At 45.7% G+C, this 23,684-nt stretch overlaps 2 protein-coding genes and 1 long non-coding RNA gene across 3 annotated transcripts; all 3 read left to right on the plus strand.

Annotated features, from left to right (window-relative positions):
* Positions 1-4,609: 4,609 nt before the first annotated feature.
* On the plus strand, positions 4,610-7,896 carry LOC135564534 (uncharacterized). Its single transcript, XR_010461120.1, has 3 exons — positions 4,610-4,740; positions 7,469-7,549; positions 7,873-7,896. It is a non-coding gene; the product is annotated as an uncharacterized LOC135564534 (long non-coding RNA).
* Positions 7,897-7,967: 71 nt separating this feature from the next.
* LOC115118916 (SH3 and multiple ankyrin repeat domains protein 3-like) lies at positions 7,968-11,763 on the plus strand. The gene is made up of 6 exons (XM_065009938.1): positions 7,968-7,989; positions 8,525-8,655; positions 8,924-9,029; positions 9,149-9,170; positions 9,271-9,685; positions 9,799-11,763. The coding sequence occupies exons 1-6, from the start codon at positions 7,968-7,970 to the stop codon at positions 11,761-11,763; spliced, it is 2,661 nt and encodes an 886-aa protein (XP_064866010.1).
* A 4,764-nt stretch (positions 11,764-16,527) lies between these two features.
* LOC135564533 (SH3 and multiple ankyrin repeat domains protein 3-like) lies at positions 16,528-20,984 on the plus strand. Its single transcript, XM_065009776.1, has 2 exons — positions 16,528-16,596; positions 19,601-20,984. The coding sequence occupies exon 2, from the start codon at positions 19,857-19,859 to the stop codon at positions 20,157-20,159; it is 303 nt and encodes a 100-aa protein (XP_064865848.1). The 5' UTR covers positions 16,528-16,596; positions 19,601-19,856; the 3' UTR covers positions 20,160-20,984.
* Positions 20,985-23,684: the final 2,700 nt, after the last annotated feature.

Consider the following 23,684-nt stretch of genomic DNA (forward strand, 5'->3'; position numbering starts at 1 on the left):
TATAGAACACACTGTAGAGTCCACCTCACCTCTCACTGTTACTAATACACTATAGAACACACTGTAGAGTCCTTCTGACCTCTCACTGTTACTAATACACTATAGAACACACTGTAGAGTCCATCTCACCTCTCACTGTTACTAATACACTATAGAACACACTGTAGAGTCCACCTCACCTCTCACTGTTACTAATACACTATAGAACACACTGTAGAGTCCATCTCACCTCTCACTGTTACTAATACACTATAGAACACACTGTAGAGTCCACCTCACCTCTCACTATTACTAATACACTATAGAACACACTGTAGAGTCCATCTCACCTCTCACTGTTACTAATACACTATAGAACACACTGTAGAGTCCATCTCACCTCTCACTGTTACTAATACATTATAGAACACACTGTAGAGTCCACCTCACCTCTCACTGTTACTAATACATTATTGAACACATTGTATAGTCCACCTCACCTCTCACTGTTACTAATACACGACAGAACACACTGTAGAGTCCACCTCACCCCTCACTGTTACTAATACACTATAGAACACACTGTAGAGTCCATCTCACCTCTCACTGTTACTAATACACTATAGAACACACTGTAGAGTCCATCTCACATATCACTGTTACTAATACACTATATAACACACTGTAGAGTCCATCTGACCTCTCACTGTTACTAATACACTATAGAACACACTGTAGAGTCCATCTCACCTCTCACTGTTACTAATACACTATAGAACACACTGTAGAGTCCATCTCACCTCTCACTGTTACTAATACACTATAGAACACACTGTAGAGTCCATCTCACCTCTCACTGTTACTAATACACTATAGAACACACTGTAGAGTCCACCTCACCTCTCACTGTTACTAATACACTATAGAACACACTGTAGAGTCCATCTCACCTCTCACTGTTACTAATACACTATAGAACACACTGTAGAGTCCACCTCACCTCTCACTATTACTAATACACTATAGAACACACTGTAGAGTCCATCTCACCTCTCACTGTTACTAATACACTATAGAACACACTGTAGAGTCCATCTCACCTCTCACTGTTACTAATACATTATAGAACACACTGTAGAGTCCACCTCACCTCTCACTGTTACTAATACATTATTGAACACATTGTATAGTCCACCTCACCTCTCACTGTTACTAATACACGACAGAACACACTGTAGAGTCCACCTCACCCTCACTGTTACTAATACACTATAGAACACACTGTAGAGTCCATCTCACCTCTCACTGTTACTAATACACTATAGAACACACTGTAGAGTCCATCTCACATATCACTGTTACTAATACACTATATAACACACTGTAGAGTCCATCTGACCTCTCACTGTTACTAATACATTATAGAACACACTGTAGAGTCCACCTCACCTCTCACTGTTACTAATACATTATTGAACACATTGTATAGTCCACCTCACCTCTCACTGTTACTAATACACGACAGAACACACTGTAGAGTCCACCTCACCCCTCACTGTTACTAATACACTATAGAACACACTGTAGAGTCCATCTCACCTCTCACTGTTACTAATACACTATAGAACACACTGTAGAGTCCATCTCACCTCTCACTGTTACTAATACATTATTGAACACATTGTATAGTCCACCTCACCTCTCACTGTTACTAATACACTATAGAACACACTGTAGAGTCCATCTGACCTCTCACTGTTACTAATACACTATAGAACACACTGTAGAGTCCATCTCACATATCACTGTTACTAATACACTATAGAACACACTGTAGAGTCCATCTGACCTCTCACTGTTACTAATACACTATAGAACACACTGTAGAGTCCATCTCACATATCACTGTTACTAATACACTATATAACACACTGTAGAGTCCATCTGACCTCTCACTGTTACTAATACACTATAGAACACACTGTAGAGTCCATCTCACCTCTCACTGTTACTAATACACTATAGAACACACTGTAGAGTCCATCTCACCTCTCACTGTTACTAATACACTATAGAACACACTGTAGAGTCCATCTCACCTCTCACTGTTACTAATACACTATAGAACACACTGTAGAGTCCACCTCACCTCTCACTGTTACTAATACACTATAGAACACACTGTAGAGTCCATCTCACCTCTCACTGTTACTAATACACTATAGAACACACTGTAGAGTCCACCTCACCTCTCACTATTACTAATACACTATAGAACACACTGTAGAGTCCATCTCACCTCTCACTGTTACTAATACATTATAGAACACACTGTAGAGTCCACCTCACCTCTCACTGTTACTAATACATTATTGAACACATTGTATAGTCCACCTCACCTCTCACTGTTACTAATACACGACAGAACACACTGTAGAGTCCACCTCACCCCTCACTGTTACTAATACACTATAGAACACACTGTAGAGTCCATCTCACCTCTCACTGTTACTAATACACTATAGAACACACTGTAGAGTCCATCTCACATATCACTGTTACTAATACACTATATAACACACTGTAGAGTCCATCTGACCTCTCACTGTTACTAATACACTATAGAACACACTGTAGAGTCCATCTCACCTCTCACTGTTACTAATACACTATAGAACACACTGTAGAGTCCATCTCACCTCTCACTGTTACTAATACACTATAGAACACACTGTAGAGTCCATCTGACCTCTCACTGTTACTAATACACTACAGAACACACTGTAGAGTCCATCTCAACTCTCACTGTTACTAATACACTATAGAACACACTGTAGAGTCCATCTGACCTCTCACTGTTCCTAATACACTATAGAACACACTGTAGAGTCCATCTCACCTCTCACTGTTACTAATACACTATAGAACACACTGTAGAGTCCATCTGACCTCTCACTGTTACTAATACACTATAGAACACACTGTAGAGTCCACCTCACCTCTCACTGTTTCTAATACACTAAAGAACACACTGTAGAGTCCACCTCACCTCTCTCTCTATTATAAACACACACACACTTGCTGCTGTTTGTGTCTAACTCTGTGTGTAACTCAGATGGCAGATGTGTGTGGGTTTTTCTTAAGACAGAATGTAAACTATATATACAAAACTATGTGGAGACCCCTTCAAATTAGTGGATTTGGCTATTTCAGCCACACCCGTTGATGACAGGTGTATAAAATCGAGGGCACAGCCATGCAATCTCATCAACAAACATTGGCAGTAGAATGACCTTACAGAAAAGCTCAGTGACTTTCAACGTGGCACCGTCATGGGAAGCCACTTTTCCAACAAGTCCGTTCGTAAAATGTCTGCCCTGCTAAAGCTGTCCTGGTCAAATGTACATGCTGTTATTGTGAAGAGGAAACATCTAAGAACAACAACGGCTCACTATCGAGTTCCAAACTGCTCTGGAAGCAACGTCAGAATAAGAACTGTTGGTTGGGTTTCCATGGCCGAGCAGCCGCACACAAGCCTAAGATCACCATGAACAATACCAAGAACCGGCTAGAGTGGTGTAAAGCTCGCCACCATTTGACTCTGGAGCAGTGGAAACTCGTTCTCTGGAGTGATTAATCATGCTTCACCATAAAGAAGTCCGATGTACGAATCTGGGTTTGGCAGATGCCAGGAGAACGCTACCTGCCCCAATGCATAGTGCCTGTACAGTTTGGTGGAGGAGGAATAATGGTCTGGGGCTGTGTTCCAGTGAAAGGAAATCTTAATTCTACAGCATACAATGACATTCTAGACGATTCTGTGCTTCCAACCCTGTGGCAACAGTTTGGGGAAGGACATTTCCTATTTCAGCATGACAATGCCCCTGTGCACCAAGCGAGGTCCCTACAGAAATGGTTGGTTGAGATCGGTGTGGAAGAACTTGACTGGCCTGCACAGGGCCCTGGCCTCAACCCCATCGAACACCTTTTGGATGAATTGGAACGCCGACTGTGAGCCAGGCCTAATCATCCAACATCAGTGCCCGACCTCACTAATGCTCTTGTGGCTTAATGGAAGCAAGTCCCCACAGCAATGTTACAATATAAAATGGAAAGCCTTCCCAGAAGAGTGGAGGCTGTTATAGCAGCAAAAGGGGGACCAACTCCATATTAATGCCCATGATTTTGGAATGAGACGTTTGACGAGTAGGTGTCCATATAGTTTTGGTCATGGAGTGTATCTCTCATGATTCAGTGAGTATACCTTGTGGAATATTCTGAGATGTGTGTTTCTTGTGTTGAAACATCTGTCAATTTCTGTATCTAAATCAAGTCATCCTCTCTCTGTGTTCCCAGCTGAGACACCCATTGAGGAGTTCACCCCAACACCAGCATTCCCTGCCCTCCAGTACCTGGAGTCTGTCGATGTGGAGGGAGTGGCCTGGAGGGCAGGGCTTAGGACAGGAGACTTCCTCATAGAGGTAACCATATCCCCTCTACTCTCCAACCCCATGGACTACCGCCACTGCCTCTCAGCTCTTTGTCTGACCTCCAGCCATGTGTGCATGTGTGTGTGTTTGTGCCTTATATGTGCCGCGTGTGCGTTCGGGTTTGTGTCTTCCAGGTGCACGGGGTGAACGTGGTGAAGGTGGGCCATAAGCAAGTGGTGTCTCTGATTAGACAGGGGGGCAACAGCCTGCTGATGAAGGTGGTCTCTGTCACACGCAAACCATGAGTCTGAGGAGGTAGTCCGCAAGAAAGGTGAGCAATGTGTCTACATGAGTCCTATTTTGAGTATCTATCACAGGAGGTTGGTGGCACCTAAATTGGGGAGAACGGGCTTGTGGTAATGACTGGAGCAGAATAAGTGGAATGGTTTCAAATACATCAAACACGTGGTTTCCAGGTTTTTGATGCCATTCCATTTATTCCGTCCCGGACCATCATTATGAGCTGTTCTCCCCTCAGCAGCCTCCTGTGATGGTATGCAGCCTCCTTCTGGAGTGGACAGGGTGAAAAGTGGGACTTCCACTACTGCCTGTCCCTCATTGCAGATGTAATCTCCTCTTCCTCCAGTCCGGTGTCCCATTATTAGCTGCTCCATGTATTTGATCTTTAGCACATTGCCATTTGATTCTTAAATGACAGCTTCTGTATTAGTATGTTGTCATGGAAATGGCAGTTGACACTAGATGTATGGAAGTAGGATCTGTATGTTCCCGTCACCAAGGTGATTTCACCACGTTGCCACACTGTAAATTCATGTGGTTTCCATGTCAACGGCATCTCATCATCTCTCTGCAAAACATCTCCCACTCACTCCTGCTACTACAACCTCGGGAAAGTGTGTGTGTGTCTCTGTGTGTGTCTCTGTGTGTGTCTCCTTGGGTGGGAGAGAGAGAGACAGATAGCTCTGACCTACTTCCATCTGGACAGTAGATAGCAGATCTGTCTTAGTGCCAGTATGTGCCCCCCGCTCCTCCACACACACACACACACACACACACACATGAGAGAGATAAATGAAAGAGAGCAGCAGAGTGGTAGCTGTGATATGGAGGTCTTTGAGTAGTCAGTCAGTGATTGGTGATCTGTGAATCGTCTAGTCATTACAAATATATAGTCCTCCTGTTACTAGAGACAGTACACTGGTCCATGTGGAACTGACCATGACAGACCTGCTTTTTTAAGGATGATTTTCATATCCACCATATTGTTTTTTAAGGATGATTTTCATATCCACCACTTTGTTTTTTAAGGATGATTTGTACATCCGGCATGTTGTTTTTTCTAAGAGCTTCTATTTTTTTGACTAGAAATGTGGAATATTTCTCCTTCTGGTGATGTTTTTGCAGGTGAGTGAACTAATCTGATCCTATACAGTGACAACAATATTAAACCTGAGTATACTGAGCTGATAGCACAGGAGGTTGGTGGCACCGTAATTGGGGGAGGAAGGGCTCGTGGTAATGGTTGGAGCGGAATAAGTGGAATGGTATCAAAAACATTAAACACATGATTTCTATGCGTTTGATGCCATTCATTTCGCTCCGTTCCAGCCATTATTATGAACCGTCCTCCCCTCAGCAGCCTCCTCTGGAGAAATGAGTTGGTCATGAAGAAGTCCCCACATGCTCTCGTCACTCTAGAGGACTCAGGCGTGTACAATGTGTGTTGGGGGGTGAGAGGGGGCAATGGACAGGGCAGAGACGGTAGACAGATCTGAGAGATGTAACCACCCCATGGGGTTCTGCTGAGCTGGCTTTGCTCTGCCTGGTGATTCTGTGATGTTCTAAGCTGTTCTAAGCTGTGTTCAATACTCTAACAGGCTGCTCCAAGGGGACCTTCTCTGCAGTTTGTAACTCTGCAGACACTCTCACACACTCTCGCAATCCCCCCCCCCTTCTCTATCTCTCTCACACACAAGCCTCTGCGTCAAACCCTGCTAACGCCATGGTAACCATAGCAACAATGCTGCGTGCTTGAATTAAGCATTGCAATACACTTTCTCTAGCGCTCTCTCTCACTCTCCGTACTTTACATGAATATGCTGACCGGTGATGAAGTGATACTGTATGGACTAGATTAGATCAGATTTCTAGCTGCTCAGTGTAGCAGTGTAGCCAGGCTGTGGTGGCATCCAGATGTTCTGCTGATCTGTTGTTGCTCTCCACAGTGGTGTATTGAGACGGGACTGGCTGGTTGACAGTATGTTGAATGAGGTGTATTGTATTGTGCAGAGACTGGGAGGTATGCTGCTGTATTTTAACATGTTCAGATGATACAGTGTGTTGGGTGGCGGACTGCAGCATAGATTTCATAGGCTGTGCGGTGTATTTTAGCTGTGATCATGTGTAGCTGCACATGCGATGTAGCACAGCGGGAGGTATTGCACTGTAGTAGTTGACGCTGTGATGGCATGGGCTATCTGTTTTGAGGGATTGTATTGTAGCATGTTAACAGTCAGCTTTTCTCCTGTTATTTGGATGTGGACTGGATAGTATAGTAATAATATGTAGGTGTTTGGTATTGGTTGTGGACTGGTGCAGCATTAATAGTGAACTGATTTGCAATAGTTAGTAGGCTTTACAAGGTTTTTGGAGGTTAGAGGAGATGTGTGTATTCGGACTGGTGTGAGTGGTGTGCTGGTAGTGTATCAAGGGATTTCTGAGCTGTGGGATCTACAACTTTTTCCTCTGCCAAGGCCGCATGGCACAATGTACTCCCCACCGAAGTGTTCAGTGGGGTGGTGAGTGTGAGTGTGTCTGTGTGTTTGACGGAGGGAAAGAGAGAGGTACGATGAAGAAGAGTGTGTCTACCCGCAGCCTGAACAAGTCGTCCAGCTTTCCGCAGGCTGACCAGAGAAAGGCTGTGAAGACAGGATGGAGCGTTCGGCTGGGCCACACTCGCAGGGCGCTGAGCAGCAGGGCCAAGGAGCCTTCCTCCTCACCCTCAACATCATCATCTTCACCCTGCCTTTTCTCCACAGCTCCCCCACCACCCAAAAGAGCCCCCAGCACCACCTTGACGCTGCGCTCCAAGTCCATGACTGCCGAACTGGAGGAACTGGGTGAGTGTGAGAATACAGATGCAAACATTCACACACATATGTCCCCACTCTGTCTCTCTCTGTCTCTCTCTGTCCCCACTCTGTCTCTCTGTGTCTCTCTCTGTCTCTGTGTCTTTGTCTCTCTCTCTCTCTCACTTCACCTTTTTCATAAAAATATGCTTCCTGCCTTAACACAATTTAGAACATGTCTTTAGCTCTGACAGCATAATCTTGTCTTTCTTCTTAACTTTTGATATTTCCTTTCTCTTTGACTCACTCACTCACTCTCTCTTACACACACACACACATCCTGACCCACATTTTCTGTCCTCTCTTTTCCCAAGCTTCCGTCCGGAGGAGGAGAGGAGGTGAGTCTGAGTGGAGACCTGTTGGGGCATCATCATGACCTCTCTGAGCATCACAGCCTGACACACTGTTCATGGATGAAGCACCGGCACGGCGTGAGCACTGAGCTCTGAGTCAGTCAGTCAGAACCTGCTCCTCAATCTTGAGGCTCACAAAGATTATAGACTCAGACGCTGTACCCCGTGCCTCTGATCCAGTGGAGGCTGCTGAGGGGAGGACGGCTCATAATAATGACTTGAGTGGCGCAAATGGAATGGCATCAAACCATGTGTTTGATAGATGTTATACCATTCCACTGATTCTGCTCCAGCCGTTACCACAAGCCCGTCCTCCCCAATTAAGGTGCCACCAACCTCCTGTGCTCTAATCCAACATAGTGAAGTGTTCTTTAGTTGTGTGATGTGCATGGTGTAACTGTCAATTCTAAATATATTTGAACATGTGTAGGTAGACCTGCATGGTTGTGTTGATATTGTGTGGCGTTGTGACATTTTCTAGTTTCTAGATGTCTGACAGGGACTAGGAGCTGTGCATTGTGTGCAAACACTCACAATTTGTCATGTAGAAAGTATCTTGGTCCGAACTGTGTAGCTTTATTCAGACTGTGTTGTCCGTGTGATCCCTGTACAGAAAGACTAGATGAGATGCTGGCGCCCCAGGAGCATTTGACGTTACGTTCCCAGCCCACAGAGGCCGACTACAGAGCTGCTACTGTCAAACAGAGACCTACCGGCAGGAGAATCACATCAGCAGAGATCAGTGTGAGTTCACATAGACACACGTGTGCAGAAACACATTGATGCACACTCTCTCTCTCTCTCTCTCTCCCACGCACGCACACACACACACACATACACACACATTCACACACACAGCCATTCTGGAACAGAGACCTACAAGCCGCAGAATAACATCAGCATATACAGTATATACCCTCCCACATACTCATATACCATACATACTGTTTTGTATAAAATATGCGTCTGAAACCTTTTTGTGAGTGTGTGTGTGTCTGTGTGTGTGTTTCAGTCGCTGTTTGAGAGGCAGGGCATGGCACTACATGGTGGGCTCCACCCAGGGATAGAGAGGGCTCATATGCAGCTGCCTAGAGGGATGTCCAGGACCAAGTCATTCGGTAACACGTTTCACCTTTAGTACAGTACCTAGTCAATAACTTGGCAACTATAGTGCATAATCTCTGTACTACTTTAGACATTCTAACTCTCTCTGTCCTTTGCCCCCTGACCTCTCCAGGTGCGACTGAGGAGGACCGACTGTCGGCTTTGGCTGGAGAACACCGTTTCCCCCGGAGCTCTTCCATGACTGACAGCCTCCGAGACCACTCCCACTCCCATTCTATCCCGCCCCCTCCCCAGACTGCCCCCTCCTCCCCCTCCCTCTACTACCTGGACACTGGCCCTCCCCCTCCTTCTGCCCCCTCCTCCCCCTGCCAGGGGTCAAGGTCAAGGTCATGATCCTGGAGGTCGTTCCAGCTTCAAGCCCTCCTCCCTGGACCTGGACCGGCCCTACGACCCATCGCACCGCCAGTCCTCCCATCTTGAACGCCAGAAGAAGACAAGGTCAATGATTATTCTACAAGACTCCTCCCACTTACCCGTGGAGCCCACCGACATCCCCCGCCCCTCTGCCTCTGCTACACCACCCGAGCGAATTAAAAGGAAAGGACGGGTGATTGACAACCCGTACGCCAATGTCGGCCAGTTTAGTATTGGGTTGTACACGCCCACCAAGCCCCAGCGCAAGAAGAGCCCTCTGGTGAAACAGCTACAGGTCGGTTAAGTTGTTGATTTCTTTATTCTGATTATTAGCTGTTACTGTAGCAAGTGAACAAAGTTTGTTTTGAAGTTGAAGTTTCTAATTTCTTGTCATCTCTACCCCTCCAGGTGGAGGACGCTCAGGAGAGAGCCAGCATCGCCTTGGCTGCCGCCCACTCCCGAGAGCCCTCCCCCTCAGGTCGACTGCCACACACCCACGGCCACACACACACCAGCCGGGCCGACTACTACCAGCAGCAGCTGATGGTGGAGCGCGAGCGTATGCGTCTCCAGGGAGAGGCCCTGCTACAGGGGAAAGGGCCGTTCGCTGCCGCTATCGCTGGCGCTGTGAAGGATCGAGAGCGCCGTCTAGAGGAACGGAGGAAATCAACAGTCTTCCTGTCGGTGGGGACAATGGAGGGGGGGTCTGGGTCTGTCCCTGAGGCCCCCTCCTACACCACATCTCGCTCCATCGATGAGCGCCTGCTCAGCAGAGAATTTGGCCAGCTGCCACCCCCTGCCCTGGCCCTGCGTCCCTCACCTGGTGGCACTACCTTCATCCACCCACTCACAGGGAAGCCCCTGGATCCTAACTCGCCCCTGGCTCTTGCGCTGGCCGCAAGAGAGCGGGCACTTACCTCCCAGACCCAGTCCCCCGCCAGCAGCCCTGAGCCCAGGACTAAACAGGAAAGGGCTGGGGCTGGGGCTGGAAGTCAGGGGGCTTCGCTCTTCATCGACAGCCAGACCAAAGAGCCTCAGGATGGGGATGGGAGTCCGGGGTCACCCCAGGCTGGTAAACCCCAGTGGGGAGCATCCTCACCCACCTTGCTTCGCCAGGAGATGGAGGGAAGAGTAGAGGAGAGGAAGGAGGAGAGGAGAACGGAGGATAAGAAGAGTTTGTTGATCAGTATCATGGACACATCCCAACAGAAGACGGCTGGACTAATCATGGTCCATGCCACCAGTAACGGCCAGGCAGTGGGGCTGGAACCAGGGCTGGAGCAGACCCCCACCTCCACAGCCACCGAGCCCAGTAAACCCTCCCTCAGTCGGGTTCCATCGCCCAGCCCCTCTGCCTCTCAGCCCCAGACCCAGCCCCAGGCCCAGCACCCCTCCAGCCCAGCCCAGGCTACCTTGGCCCAGGGCAGTTCAGAGGAAGATGTGGAGCCCTACACAGTGAACCTACCTCCAGCCATGCTGTCCTCAAGTGATGAGGAGACCAGAGAGGAGCTGAAGAAGATCGGGGTGCTCCCACCTCCGGATGAGTTCGCCAACGGGTTGTTGGCCAAGGCACAAGCACTGGAACAAGCCCAAGCCCAAGCCCAGGGGACCCCTGTACCCCAGTCTAAATCCGTCACCTCCCCCACAACATCTACCACCCCTACTCCCCTCACCCCTTCCACCACCACCCCAACCCCCAGCCTGTCCCCAACCCAGCCTCAGGGCCCTCCTCTCCAGCCTTCCCCCGGAGGAGCAGTCGTCTCAGGGAAGCCCTCGGACCCAGACCAGCCCCATCCTCCAGCCCTGCTGGCTGAGTCTGGTTCAGCAGCAGACTCTGGTGTGGAGGAGGCAGACACACGCAGCTCCAGTGAGAGAGAGCGAGACCACCACCTGGAGACCACCAGCACCGTGTCCACCGTCTCCAGCATGTCCACTCTGTCCTCGGAGAGTGGTGAGCCCGCCGACACACATACCTCCTATGCCGACGGGCAGACCTTTGTGCTCGACAAGCCACCAGTGCCTCCCAAGCCCAGGCTAAAATCCCACATCGGAGGCAGTAAAGGCCCGGTAACCTTCAGGGACCCGTTGCTAAAGCAGAGCTCTGACAGCGAGCTGTTATCCCAGCAGCAGGCAGCTGCTCTTGCTGCAGCAGCGGCCGGAGGGGCAGGGCTGGGGCATGGAGGCCTTGGGTCTGGAGGCCTTGGGTCTGGAGGCCTGGGGTCAGGCTCTATATCTGGTCTGGTGGGAGGCCCTGGGAGGCCCCGCTACCTCTTCCAGAGGAGGTCCAAGCTGTGGGGGGATCAGATGGAGGCGCGAGGACCCGGGGTGGGGTTAGGGATGGGGAGTCTTGGCAGTCTAGGGGGTTGGGGCTAGGGCTGGGGGGTGAGGAGGGAGGCAAACCATCGGTGATTGGGGAACTGAGTTCCAGACTGCAGCAGCTGAATAAGGATACCAGGTCTCTGGGGGAGGAGGAGCCACTGGGAGCATCGCTGGACCCTGGGAGGAAGTCCCCTGTGACAGGTGCCAGGTAAGACAGGAGAGAGGGAGGCTAACTGAACATGGCCAAACCAATCTTAGGCCCTATTCAAGTACTTCTGAGATACCTTTTTCCCTTCCTTTAAGTAATTAAGAATCTCTTCGGTGGATTAAAGCAAGGCTCCATTAGGCTACACAGCTTTCACATATCCACTCAGCTGTTCAAAAAGCTTCATATTCAGTTTAAAGGTTAAAAGGATTCAAAAACATCTGTAAATATTACATTCTAACTATCACTGCTGGCCTTGTTGTGCATGGTTTGCTCTCTCCCATTATAAAGTATGCCACTGCCACCATTCCCCCTGCACAGCAAACTGCGGTGGTAAGTAAGAGAGACTGAGGATAGAAGACATGCCTAGCCAATGCTACAATGTTAGCATTAACTTTCCTTAGCAATGCTAGTGCAAACAGGCCCTTTCATTAGCAATCCCCATTCCTCTCTGGTACAGCATAGATGGTACAGAAAGGTGAGATAATAGATCATAGGATTCGGGTTGAGGTTACGTTTAGACAGTTTGCTGTGGAACCGATCGAGTAATTGTACGACACACCATTTTTGGAGGATTCTGTTTTTTTCCCGTTTTTTGTTCTTTCATTGTTCTACTGAAAGTCCTTTGTATTCCTACAGATGTTACAAGGAGTGATTGTACGAGTAAACTTTAAGTTTATAGCCACTAGGGTAAACCCAAACTCATTGTATTATTCATTTCCTAACCCCATGGGAATGAAATAACTTACCGATTTTGTTTATTTTATTTCTCAAACCGCCATGAGTTGTTACCTTGTTGGCATGATCCACTTCCTGATGTTTCGACCAATAAAATTAGACATCAGGCTTACCGTACACTAACTAATTAATCACTTCCTGTAGAGGACCATAAAACATGACTAAATGTTATAATTAAGCAATAAGGCACAGGGGTTGTGGTATATGGCAAATATACCGCGACTAAGAGCTGTTCTTAGCGCGACGCAACGCAGGGTGCCTGGATACAGCCATTAGCCGTGGTATATTGGCCTTATACCATAAACCCCCTTGTGCCTTATTGCTATTATAAACTGGTTGCCGATGTAATTAGAGCAGTAAAAATACATGTTTTGTCATATCCGTAGTATATGGCTGTCAGCCAATATACCACGGCTGTCAGCCAATCAGCACTCAGGGTTCAAACCACCCAGTTTATAATTCCAAATATAATACATGTATAACCTATGTACTGTAGGAATGTAGTACTGGATCTCGCCACCATTATAATGTAAAGTATATATATATTCAGTAACTGATTGGAGTTTTAAAGATTCTCTCCAATGTACATTACATTCTTTCATTGACAATTCTAGGTCTAGACTGAGTAACCTTCAGATCATCTCAAATAATTATATGATGTAATCTCATACAGTATAGAGATTATAGACCACCTGAAACATGCTGAGTTCTAAACTGTTTCCATGGTGACAGCATTGGCCTGCTATCAATAGTCACCTTTGTTGTATCTAGTCAGTAAATCAGCTCTAAATCTCACTCAATAAAAAACAGTGTGTGTGTGTGCGTGTGTGTGCATATGTGTGTGTGTATATGTGCAGGGTTGGTCGGTTGGTGCAAACAAGGTAACACAGGGCCTGGAGGGATGCACTTCCTGAATGCTTCTTCTCATCTCACGCACATACACACTCTCACCTCTGACCTTTAGGCCCTGACCTATGACCCTGCCAGCCCCCCCACACACACACACCTCCCTCTCTCCTACGTGCAATGCTCAGCTGGAGTGGGTAAAAGTTGCTTCTAACCACTGATAAAGGATCAATTCGTTTTTTTAACACCAAAATGTTTTAAAGATGGAATCTGCAGTAGGGGAAACAGCACCAGTGTCTGTCCCACTGTCAGTGTTACATTTTGGGTTGCTGACAGGCAGAGGTGAGGAGGGTCGCGCAACGTGCTATAATCAATTGCAGTACATGTTCTGCTGTTCTATCACCGTGCAATGATATCTGAGGCAATAAAACAGTGTTCGTTGTTTGCAGTCATTTCTTCGTTGTTGTAATATCACAAACAGACTTGGCAGTGTCACCATTAAGGATTCCAGCTTTAAATTCGGGTTGGTGCTAGGTTAATCTGATCCTATGTCTGTGGTTAGGGTTAACATATACAGTACCTCAACTCCCTCCTTAGATTGCTTTCATCTCTCTCGTCTTTGCCAGCTCCCATGTTCACTCCCTCCTTCCACTATGGTCTGCTGGCTGCTTACACGGATAGTACAACCCAAAAATCTTAGTCTGTCAGATACCAAATATACGCGAGACTGTAGACTTCTCCTAATGCATATACAATAGCAGGATCTGCACATATATAACATCCTCTACACAATATCATCTACATAAATGGCATAAACTATATGACTTTTAGCTCAACTTTTTAGGTATAAAAACATCTGATATATTTTTGGAGTGAACTATCCCTTCAACGTTCGGAGAGATTGGGCTAAATGAATGATCGTGCCCCCTCCCCTCACCTGACAAATCAACTTCAAGCTCAAGCACATCAGCAGAGATACAGTGGGATGAACCGTTGCCTGCTGTTGAAATACTGTGCATTCGTTGTTTTTACTAGTTTGGGCTTACTTATTTTAGTATATTAGATCTTATGTTGATCATGATTGTTTATGATGTATGTAGGTGATAGTGGTTATACAGTATCAAATAGCTTAGATGTAGTTAGTGTAAGGCTCAGTTAACCAACCTTATTAGCAGCAACAGTCTTCTTTCAGGAGTCTTCAGATGTATCTCAATAGTCTAAAATGCCTTCCTCTCCTCACCACCTCTCCTTCATCTGTATTGAATTGATCTGAACAGGTGAGCGCAACATAGGCGATGGCTTCTTGGAATTCGCTTTCACCTGTCCAGTTCTTTCATATGATGCGGTGACTATGAAGTAAAGAAGGGAAGAGGAAGGCAAGGTGAAGAAAGGAAGTGGTTTTAGGACTATTGAGATGCAGACCTGATGCCTTTGTTTGTCTACTGAGCAGGAGGACCAATTATGACCACCAGTACCACCCTGACCTGGTTGTGGATAGGAACAGTAGTGGCGGCCTGCAAGCTCGCCTCATCTCTCTCTCCATGAAGCTCAGCAATGTTCTCAGATAAGGTGCTGAGGGACACTACTATTATAGCATTCTATAGAGTAGTTATGGTTAGTCATGTAGCGTACCAGCAAAGCAAATGTGTTAGTTAGATATTTCACCATGTGTTTGAAGTATCACATCCCGTCAACTCAACCAATCCCAGAGCTGGACTCTGACATTACCTACATTCCCTGTGATGTCAGAGGATAGCGTGATGTCATATGTGTCATGTGACAGAGTGTTCTGATTGGCCCACTCCTCCGTCTCAGTTAATTTGACTAATCTTGACCTTTTCCAGTCAAAATCAACCTCCCTGCATCGTCCCGCCCCCAACGTCATCTGATATTTCTATTTCTACAGACTTTCTTTCTGTTCAGTTTAAAGGAAGGAAAAGCTCAAATTATGCACATCGTTATTCTCTCTCTCTTCCTCTCTCTCTCTTTCACCCACTTCACACAGTTGCAGAACTCATTCGCTTGATTTCTGTGGTGTGTACACTCACTCTGTGTTGCTCCATACATTTATCACCAGTCCATGTCTGTCTCATTCAAATGTATCCATGCTGCCAAAGGTGCTATATGTACAATTCATTCATCTATTCAATAATGTCCACTCATGCTATGTTGTCATAGCTTTGGCTGGTTCAGAAAATCCTGGTTGTCATTTGTTTGAGTTGGGCTCTTTGGTCTCCTGTTCTTCTCTGATCTTTTATTTATGTTACATATGTTTCTGTTTGATATCAGTGATTGTGTTGGGGATTTCATTGTCCACTGACGAGTCATCACACACTATAGTATATACTCTATTATAAACTGGGTGGTTCCAGCCCTGAATACTGATTGGCTGACCACGGGTATGACAAAACATGTATTTTTACTGCTCTAATTATGTTGTTAACCAGTTTATAATAGCAATAAGGCACCTCGAGGGTTTGTGGTATATAGCCAATAAACCACGGCTAAGGACTGTATCCATTCCACGTTGCGTCGTGCATAAGAACAGCCCTTAGCCGTGGTATATTGGCTAATCTGGCTTTATTGCTTAACTCTACTATACAATACTATGAGTCTCCATAATCTGAGTTTAAACTCACAAACACACAGAGTCAGGAGACTCTTGCCATTCATCCTGTTCCTCATTGTTTTATTTTGTTGTTTTTTCTGTTGGTTTGTATTCTTTATCCTTTTATTCAGTGTTTGAGATGTGAATAGTGTGCTCATTTCTCTCTCATGTGGCCTGCTGGACTCATCTGGTTCTGATTTCCTCAACTCTGCTGTCGTTGTCATGTCAAAAACACATAAACACAACCACACACCGACAAACACGGGCACCATTCATCCACACATACTAACACAAACACATACATTGGCTTGACATGGCCAGAGGAGTTGTCTAAAGCAGAGCCAGGTGTGGCTAGCAGGCTATGTCTCATGGACTGATGCTAACATTCTCTCCCATTGCTCTCTCTCTGCTCACCTTGCATGTTCCGCCCCGCTGCTCTGATCTGATTGGTCTAGAACTGACTGTACGCCCAGGAGGGCAAGACGACCGTGTAAGTGCGCATGGAGCTCATGTCACCTCACTCCGCCCATCTCTATAGCTACCAACCGTCTCACCTCCTAAACCCATACCACACAGCACTCTCCCAACACACACACAAAGACATACACAAATGCACACGCAATCGCAAGTACACATGGATGTTGGTACTGACTGAAAACTCCACCCTGTCCTCCACCACTCCCACACACCTCCCTGCCTGTCCCCAAAACCAACCTACTTCTCCATTTCCCCCTGAACTCTTCCACCACGCCTCCTCTCCACCCCTCCCTCCCCTTAACCCCTCACCCTCTCCAGTCATTCCTGCGGTATTGGCTGTTCTTCACCTCTCCACCCCCCTCCCCTTAACCCCTCACTCTCTCCAGTTATTCCTGCGGTATTGGCTGTTCTTCACCTCTCCACCCCTCCCTCCCCTTAACCCCTCACCCTCTCCAGTCATTCCTGCGGTATTTGCTGTTCTTCACCTCTCCACCCCTCCCTCCCGTTAACCCCTCACTCTCTCAAGTTTTTCCTGCGGTATTGGCTGTTCTTCACCTCTCCACCCGTCCCTCCCCTTAACCCCTCACTCTCTCCTGTTATTCCTGCGGTATTGGCTGTTCTTCACCTCTCCACCCCTCCCTCCCCTTAACCCCTCACTCTCTCCAGTCATTCCTGCGGTATTGGCTGTTCTTCACCTCTCCACCCCTCCCTCCCCTTAACCCCTTAGTCTCTCCAGTCATTCCTGTGGTTTTGGCTGTTCTTCACCTCAAAACCCTCAGGTCTCACACTGTACGGTGCTTTATCTGGGTCAAATACAGACAAATAATCAAACCATTACTATCTAAAGTGATCTAACTGTGTACACAGGGTACAGTCCAGAGTGAGACTCAGGGAAAGCACTGGGATATGGTATAAATATGGTAGTTTGCACATCATCTACGGTGTGAGGACTGAGCTAGTGTTGTAGCTGCCATAGCTCTCTCCTTTCTTAGCCACAGAGCAGACCATTTTTCTCCCATACAGAGCCCTACCTGTTTCTCCTGTAGAGCTATAAAGACATGACCCTTACTCTTACTACATGCATGGTCAGCTTTTTGGACCCAAAATATGCTGACACAAGGAAATCATGTTCACTGCTTTTATTTGTGTGCATGCTTGTGTGTGCGGTCAAAGACATGGCCAGGTTTTGAACAATTATCCTTTAACCCTGGCATTTGTTGGTGTTTACAGTAGGCTTGTATTATGTTCCTCTGACAGGACAGAACCATAAACCCCCTCCACCACATACCCTCATAGCTTCAAATCAGAGCTATATTTATTGAGGCAGAAAAAAAAAACATTATTTGATCTTGCAGACATTGATTCCGCTTTGATATGACTTTATTAAAAAAGCACCATTCGTCAGAGTAGCCTGTTCTCTTGGCCTGCCGAATGAGTAGAGAAAAGACGTAAAGTAGAGAATCACACGCATGCCCACATGAAAAATACTACAGTTTACTATAGAATACTGTAGTACTTGCTATAGAATTATGTAGTGAACTGTAGTATACAGTAGAATACTATACTACACACTCTAGTATCCTTCGATCATGTAGAATAATATAGTACAGACTACAAAAACACTACAGTAAATACTACAGTAATGTCCGCAAAAACAATAATTATTATAGTATATGCTACAGTATTTCATTTGCATATCTCAATTCGTGCCACCCAGTGAGAAACCCATAAGTGAGAAATGATAATGTTCCCTACATATTATAGAAAAGAGCAGAAGCTCTGAACTATCTGTTCAGACCTCAGTCCTACCTACCTACAGGTTATGGAACATTTGCTCTTTGAGTATTTGGTCCAGTAGTTTTCCTCAAGGAGATAGCCACCACTGCTATGTCGAAGATAATAAAACAAAAACACTTAAATACTGTAGTAAATACTACAGTAATGTCTGCAAACTAACTACAGTAAATATTACAGTATATTACAGTCTGCAAAGACACTACAGTAAATACTATCGTATATACTACAACAAAAAAGTTACTACAGTATTTATTCTATAGTAAACTGTACATACGACAGTGTACTGCAATCATGTCCACAACACTAGAGTAAATACTACAGTATTCAGTATTCACTGTAGTGTTTTTGCGGACCAAGAATGGCCATTGGTGAAACTGCACCAGCTTCTGGGTCCCCGTCTGTGAGACTGGAGTCTCAGTGGGGTTTAGAATGGACATCAGAGAAACTGAGCGATGGGATCCAGGCAAATGCTGATGAGGGCTCTATGTCGGAGTGGACAACTTGATTGGCAATAAGACGGAATTAAGTTTCACTAAAGTAATTTATGAAGGAGAGAGGGAAAGGGAGAAAGGGAGTGAGAGATAGAAAGAGATTGATGAGCAGATACTCTCAGTGATTGCTCTGTCAGAATGAGCTGGATCCACCAAGTGTTGCTTGATCGTCTTCCACTAGCTAGACAGTATGCAGCACGCGTTTCTCTTGCACACCATATGCCAGCAACTGGATAGATCGAAGCGAGAGAGAACAGAGAAAGCGACTACAGAGGGAATTGGTGGATAGAACCCATTTCTGCTCTGTCAGATGTTCTGCCATGTTCTGGTTCTGTAACGTTCCAGTTCCTTAGTTTTCCAATTCAACTGTGTTTTCTGCAGTGCTCCTCTCTCCTGACCCCAAGAAAGGTTGGACCATCTTGTATAAGGCCTTTAAGCCATGTACAAACTAACTGAGTAGTTGAAAACAATGAAGCTTTTGATCTTGCTGTGATTTTAACTAGCTTGCTCTCAGTAATGGTCACTAACCCTGCAGCCCCTCAGTGGCTTGATGTTTCAAAGGCTCAACAGATCAAATGGCTGTGACATTGTTCTAATATCTCTTTTCCTTTTTCTTTCTCTACATCTCATTGCGCCTGCTTTCTCTGTATCCCTCTCAACCTCTTTCCCTCCCAAACACCCTCTCCTTCTCTCTCTCTCTCTCTCTCTCTCTCTCTCTCTCTCCTCCAGACTTTTCAGCAGTCTAGGAGAGCTCCACACCATTTCCCAGAGAAGCTACGGCACTTCCTACACCATCCGGCCCGGCAGCCGCTACCCCATAACACGCCGAATCCCAAGCCCCGGCTCGGGCTCCCCAGATCGGGGTGACCCCCTAAGTCGACTCCCAGGCTTCGGCTTACCCATTTCGCCCACCACGCCGCCCCACACCATCCTCAAGTCATCCAGCCTCAGCCTGCCCCATGAGCCCAAAGAAGTGCGCTTTGTTATGAGGAGCTCCAGCGCCCGGTCCCGCTCCCCGTCTCCCTCTCACTCTCCTGGGCTGGGCTCGCCCCTCCTGGCCCTCAGGCCCTTCCACCAGAAGCCCCTCCACCTGTGGAACAAGTACGACGTTGGAGACTGGCTGGAGAGCATCCACCTGGGGGAGCACAGGGCCGGCTTTCAGGAGCATGAGATTGAGGGATCGCACCTGCCAGCACTCACCAAGGACGACTTTGCTGAGCTGGGGGTGACGCGGGTGGGACACCGCATGAACATTGAACGAGCACTCAAACAGCTGCTGGAGAGCTGACCCCTGCCCTGAGAGAGAGAGAGAAAGAGAGAGAGAGAGAAAGAAAGAAAGAGGGAGAGAGAGAGAAAAATGGATAGACCACCCCAGTTTTAAACCAACTCCATTTTAGGTCGCTGCTTTTCATTTATTTTTATTCTGATGTGTCTGAACGTTTCAGTGATTGCGTTCATATGCAGCTCTCAGCACTGCACTGAATTATGAAGTCCCTCCCCCATCTCACAACCTATCAGATGAGTCCTCTGAAAGAGGCACAGAAACTCTTTGCAGAACAGTATCTCGCATGAGCTCCGATTAGAACATTTGATTTGTGACTGCTTGAGTTGCTCCTTTAGTCACACCTTTAACCTATCCCACAGACCTTTCCTTCGCTGTGCCGTTCTTCTTCTCTCTGTCCCTCCATCTCTTTCCCTCCTGTTCATTGTTTGCCTCTGAAGGATCCCCAGTTTGTGTGAAGAAGAGGAGGATGAATCTCGTTCCAAACGGAAAGTTCAGTTGCCTTTCAAAATATTCTTACAGAGATCAGCTACGTTGAACACAGGAGTAAAGATGCAGTACTGACCTAGTATTGACATAGAACTGACATACTGATACAGTACTGACCTAGTATTGACATAGAACTGACATACTGATACAGTACTGACACAGGCCTCTCTCCACTCTGCCTGGCATTGTGTTTAACACTTGTGCCCAGAGACAGAGTTTGATGTTGGAGACCACGTGGGGAGAACTCATCTATCCTGGGACCGTCTCACGGACTGACTGTGCTATCTATTATATTTGGAGAATGTTTAACCAACACTAGTGGCTTTTTTCATAATCAAAACATTTGCTTTGGGTTTCCAAAGGGAATATTATAAATATATATAATATAAATGTATTTAAATAGCTTTGGGGGGGGACAGAACGTTGAAAAAAATATATGTTATATACAGAGCCTCTGACTCCTACTTCTAGACAGAGTATAGAGAGAAGACTTTAACATTGATTCCACCAACAATTTACTTGTTTTTACCAATTATATATATATATTTGAAAGAAAGTATATAGATATATAAAAATGATTTTTTTTCATAAAATATACAACTTTACTAAAACTATACATATTCAATATACAACACGCTATTGATGAACTGTCCTTCTATGGTCACTCTTTCCTGAACAGTAGCATGAGAAGTTGCATCACATCTTGAACAGAAAGTTGTGTTTTCGTTTCCGCTTGTTGTCTTGCGGTCTTCCGTCATGCTGAAGGGTATCCCACACAGTGAGGGGTGTGAAACCACAGTTGACCCCAGTTTAAACCCAGTGACCTCAACACATACTCAGATGTAGATATACACAGAGTCTTAATTATCAGCCTGTTGCAGAATAGCTTTCCTGCAACTTTCCTGCACTTGTAGTGCTTGTAGGCTTCTGAAGTTTGTCATTTACACTTCGAAATGTCAGACTTGATTTTGTATCAACCCAAAAAATGTCCATTAATTATAATATAATAATAATTCACATTTCCTGTTGCTGCAGGATTATTTTCCTGTTGTAGCAAACTGGCTCAAATGAAGATCTTACATCTATATATACTGTACACACATGAACATTCACCTGGTCAAACAAATAACACACTTAGATTCACACACAGACTCAATCCTCATCCAACCTAAGACCGGTAGCATCATTATCTACATCTGAGACCATGGTTTGGGTTATAGAACGGGGGTGTCTTAAGAAATCAACAATTGTAATGTGAATAGCTTCTCTCAATGGTTAGAGACAGTGAGTGGTCATCCATACACGCAACATCACAGCGGGAGAACAACAGTGGTGCGTTTAAGAGGGAGCAACATTCTGAATACCGCACATTTATTTATTTGATTTACTTGACCTTTATTTATCCAGGTTTTATCTCCTTGAGATAACATCTCTTTTCCAAGAGAGACCTGGTCCAATAGCAGCGAATAGACCTGACATGGTACAACTGTCATGAACGTCTTATAAAGAACAAACATGATTCCCTATTATACAAGTAGATTTTTTGCTTTTGTAGGTAAAGAATATGTAGTATAGGTTTCTCAACAGTGAAGCGTGTCTGTTCTCTATAATACATGACTATCTACATTGAGGTTTAACATTGGACTCCCCTGAACATGACCCAGGTGGGCTCTGCTACCACTAAAACCTTAACTAGTCAACAGTAGCACTGAAACCTTTATGCTCAGTTAAGATCCTTGGCAATCTATCTCTGTGAAACGTTCCTTTGTATCCATTTAGCAGGTGGTAAATGCAATGTTGTGTCAAGGTTGTAGGGATAACGCTCACTGTCTCACATTGGACCTCACAGACGATCTCACTCCTGATTCTGGAGACATGCGGGGTGTTCTACATGACACCCTTATCCCTATAGTGCCCTCCATTTGACATTTTGTGGCACTATTTAAGGAAAAGGATATATTTTGGGCCACTACCATACCGTCTGACTCATTTAGGCTTTTGTGTGGGGTTGATTGTTGGTTTGTGTTTATTTGTTATGTTCCCTCTCCATAACGTAAGAGTTGGTTTGTGTTTATTTGTTATGCCCCCCCCCCTCCATAATGTAAGAGTTGATTGTTGGTTTGTGTTTATTTGTTATGTCCCCCCCTCCATAATGTAAGAGTTGATTGTTGGTTTGTGTTTATTTGTTATGCCCCCCTCCATAATGTAAGAGTTGATTGTTGGTTTGTGTTTATTTGTTATGTCCCCCCTCCATAATGTAAGAGTTGATTGTTGGTTTGTGTTTATTTGTTTTGCCCCCCCTCCATAATGTAAGAGTTGATTGTTGGTTTGTGTTTATTTGTTATGCCCCCCCTCCATAACGTAAGAGTTGATTGTTGGTTTGTGTTTATTTGTTATGCCCCCTCCATAATGTAAGAGTTGATTGTTGGTTTGTGTTTATTTGTTATGTCCCCCCTCCATAATGTAAGAGTTGATTGTTGGTTTGTGTTTATTTGTTATGCCCCCCTCCATAATGTAAGAGTTGATTGTTGGTTTGTGTTTATTTGTTATGCCCCCCCTCCATAATGTAAGAGTTGATTGTTGGTTTGTGTTTATTTGTTATGCCCCCCTCCATAATGTAAGAGTTGATTGTTGGTTTGTGTTTATTTGTTATGCCCCCCCTCCATAATGTAAGAGTTGATTGTTGGTTTGTGTTTATTTGTTATGCCCCCTCCATAATGTAAGAGTTGATTGTTGGTTTGTGTTTATTTGTTATGCCCCCTCCATAATGTAAGAGTTGATTGTTGGTTTGTGTTTATTTGTTATGCCCCCCCTCCATAATGTAAGAGTTCATTGTTGGTTTGTGTTTATTTGTTATGCCCCCTCCATAATGTAAGAGTTGATTGTTGGTTTGTGTTTATTTGTTATGCCCCCCTCCATAATGTAAGAGTTCATTGTTGGTTTGTGTTTATTTGTTATGCCCCCTCCCCCCTCCATAATGTAAGAGTTGATTGTTGGTTTGTGTTTATTTGTTATGCCCACCCCCTCCATAATGTAAGAGTT

Source organism: Oncorhynchus nerka, linkage group LG25 (assembly GCF_034236695.1).
Source record: "Oncorhynchus nerka isolate Pitt River linkage group LG25, Oner_Uvic_2.0, whole genome shotgun sequence".
Classification (NCBI taxonomy): domain Eukaryota; kingdom Metazoa; phylum Chordata; class Actinopteri; order Salmoniformes; family Salmonidae; genus Oncorhynchus; species Oncorhynchus nerka.

What these genes read in the sequence shown, in the direction of transcription:
- LOC135564533 (XM_065009776.1), top strand. Translation starts at nt 19,857, where the DNA reads ATGAGGAGCTCCAGCGCCCGGTCCCGCTCCCCGTCTCCCTCTCACTCT.
- LOC115118916 (XM_065009938.1), top strand. Translation starts at nt 7,968, where the DNA reads ATGGATGAAGCACCGGCACGGC. An exon ending in GTCCAGGACCAAGTCATTCG is followed by an intron (nt 9,030 to 9,148) that starts GTAACACGTTTC and finishes TGACCTCTCCAG; the next exon opens with GTGCGACTGAGGAGGACCGA. An exon ending in CTCTGGTGAAACAGCTACAG is followed by an intron (nt 9,686 to 9,798) that starts GTCGGTTAAGTT and finishes CTACCCCTCCAG; the next exon opens with GTGGAGGACGCTCAGGAGAG.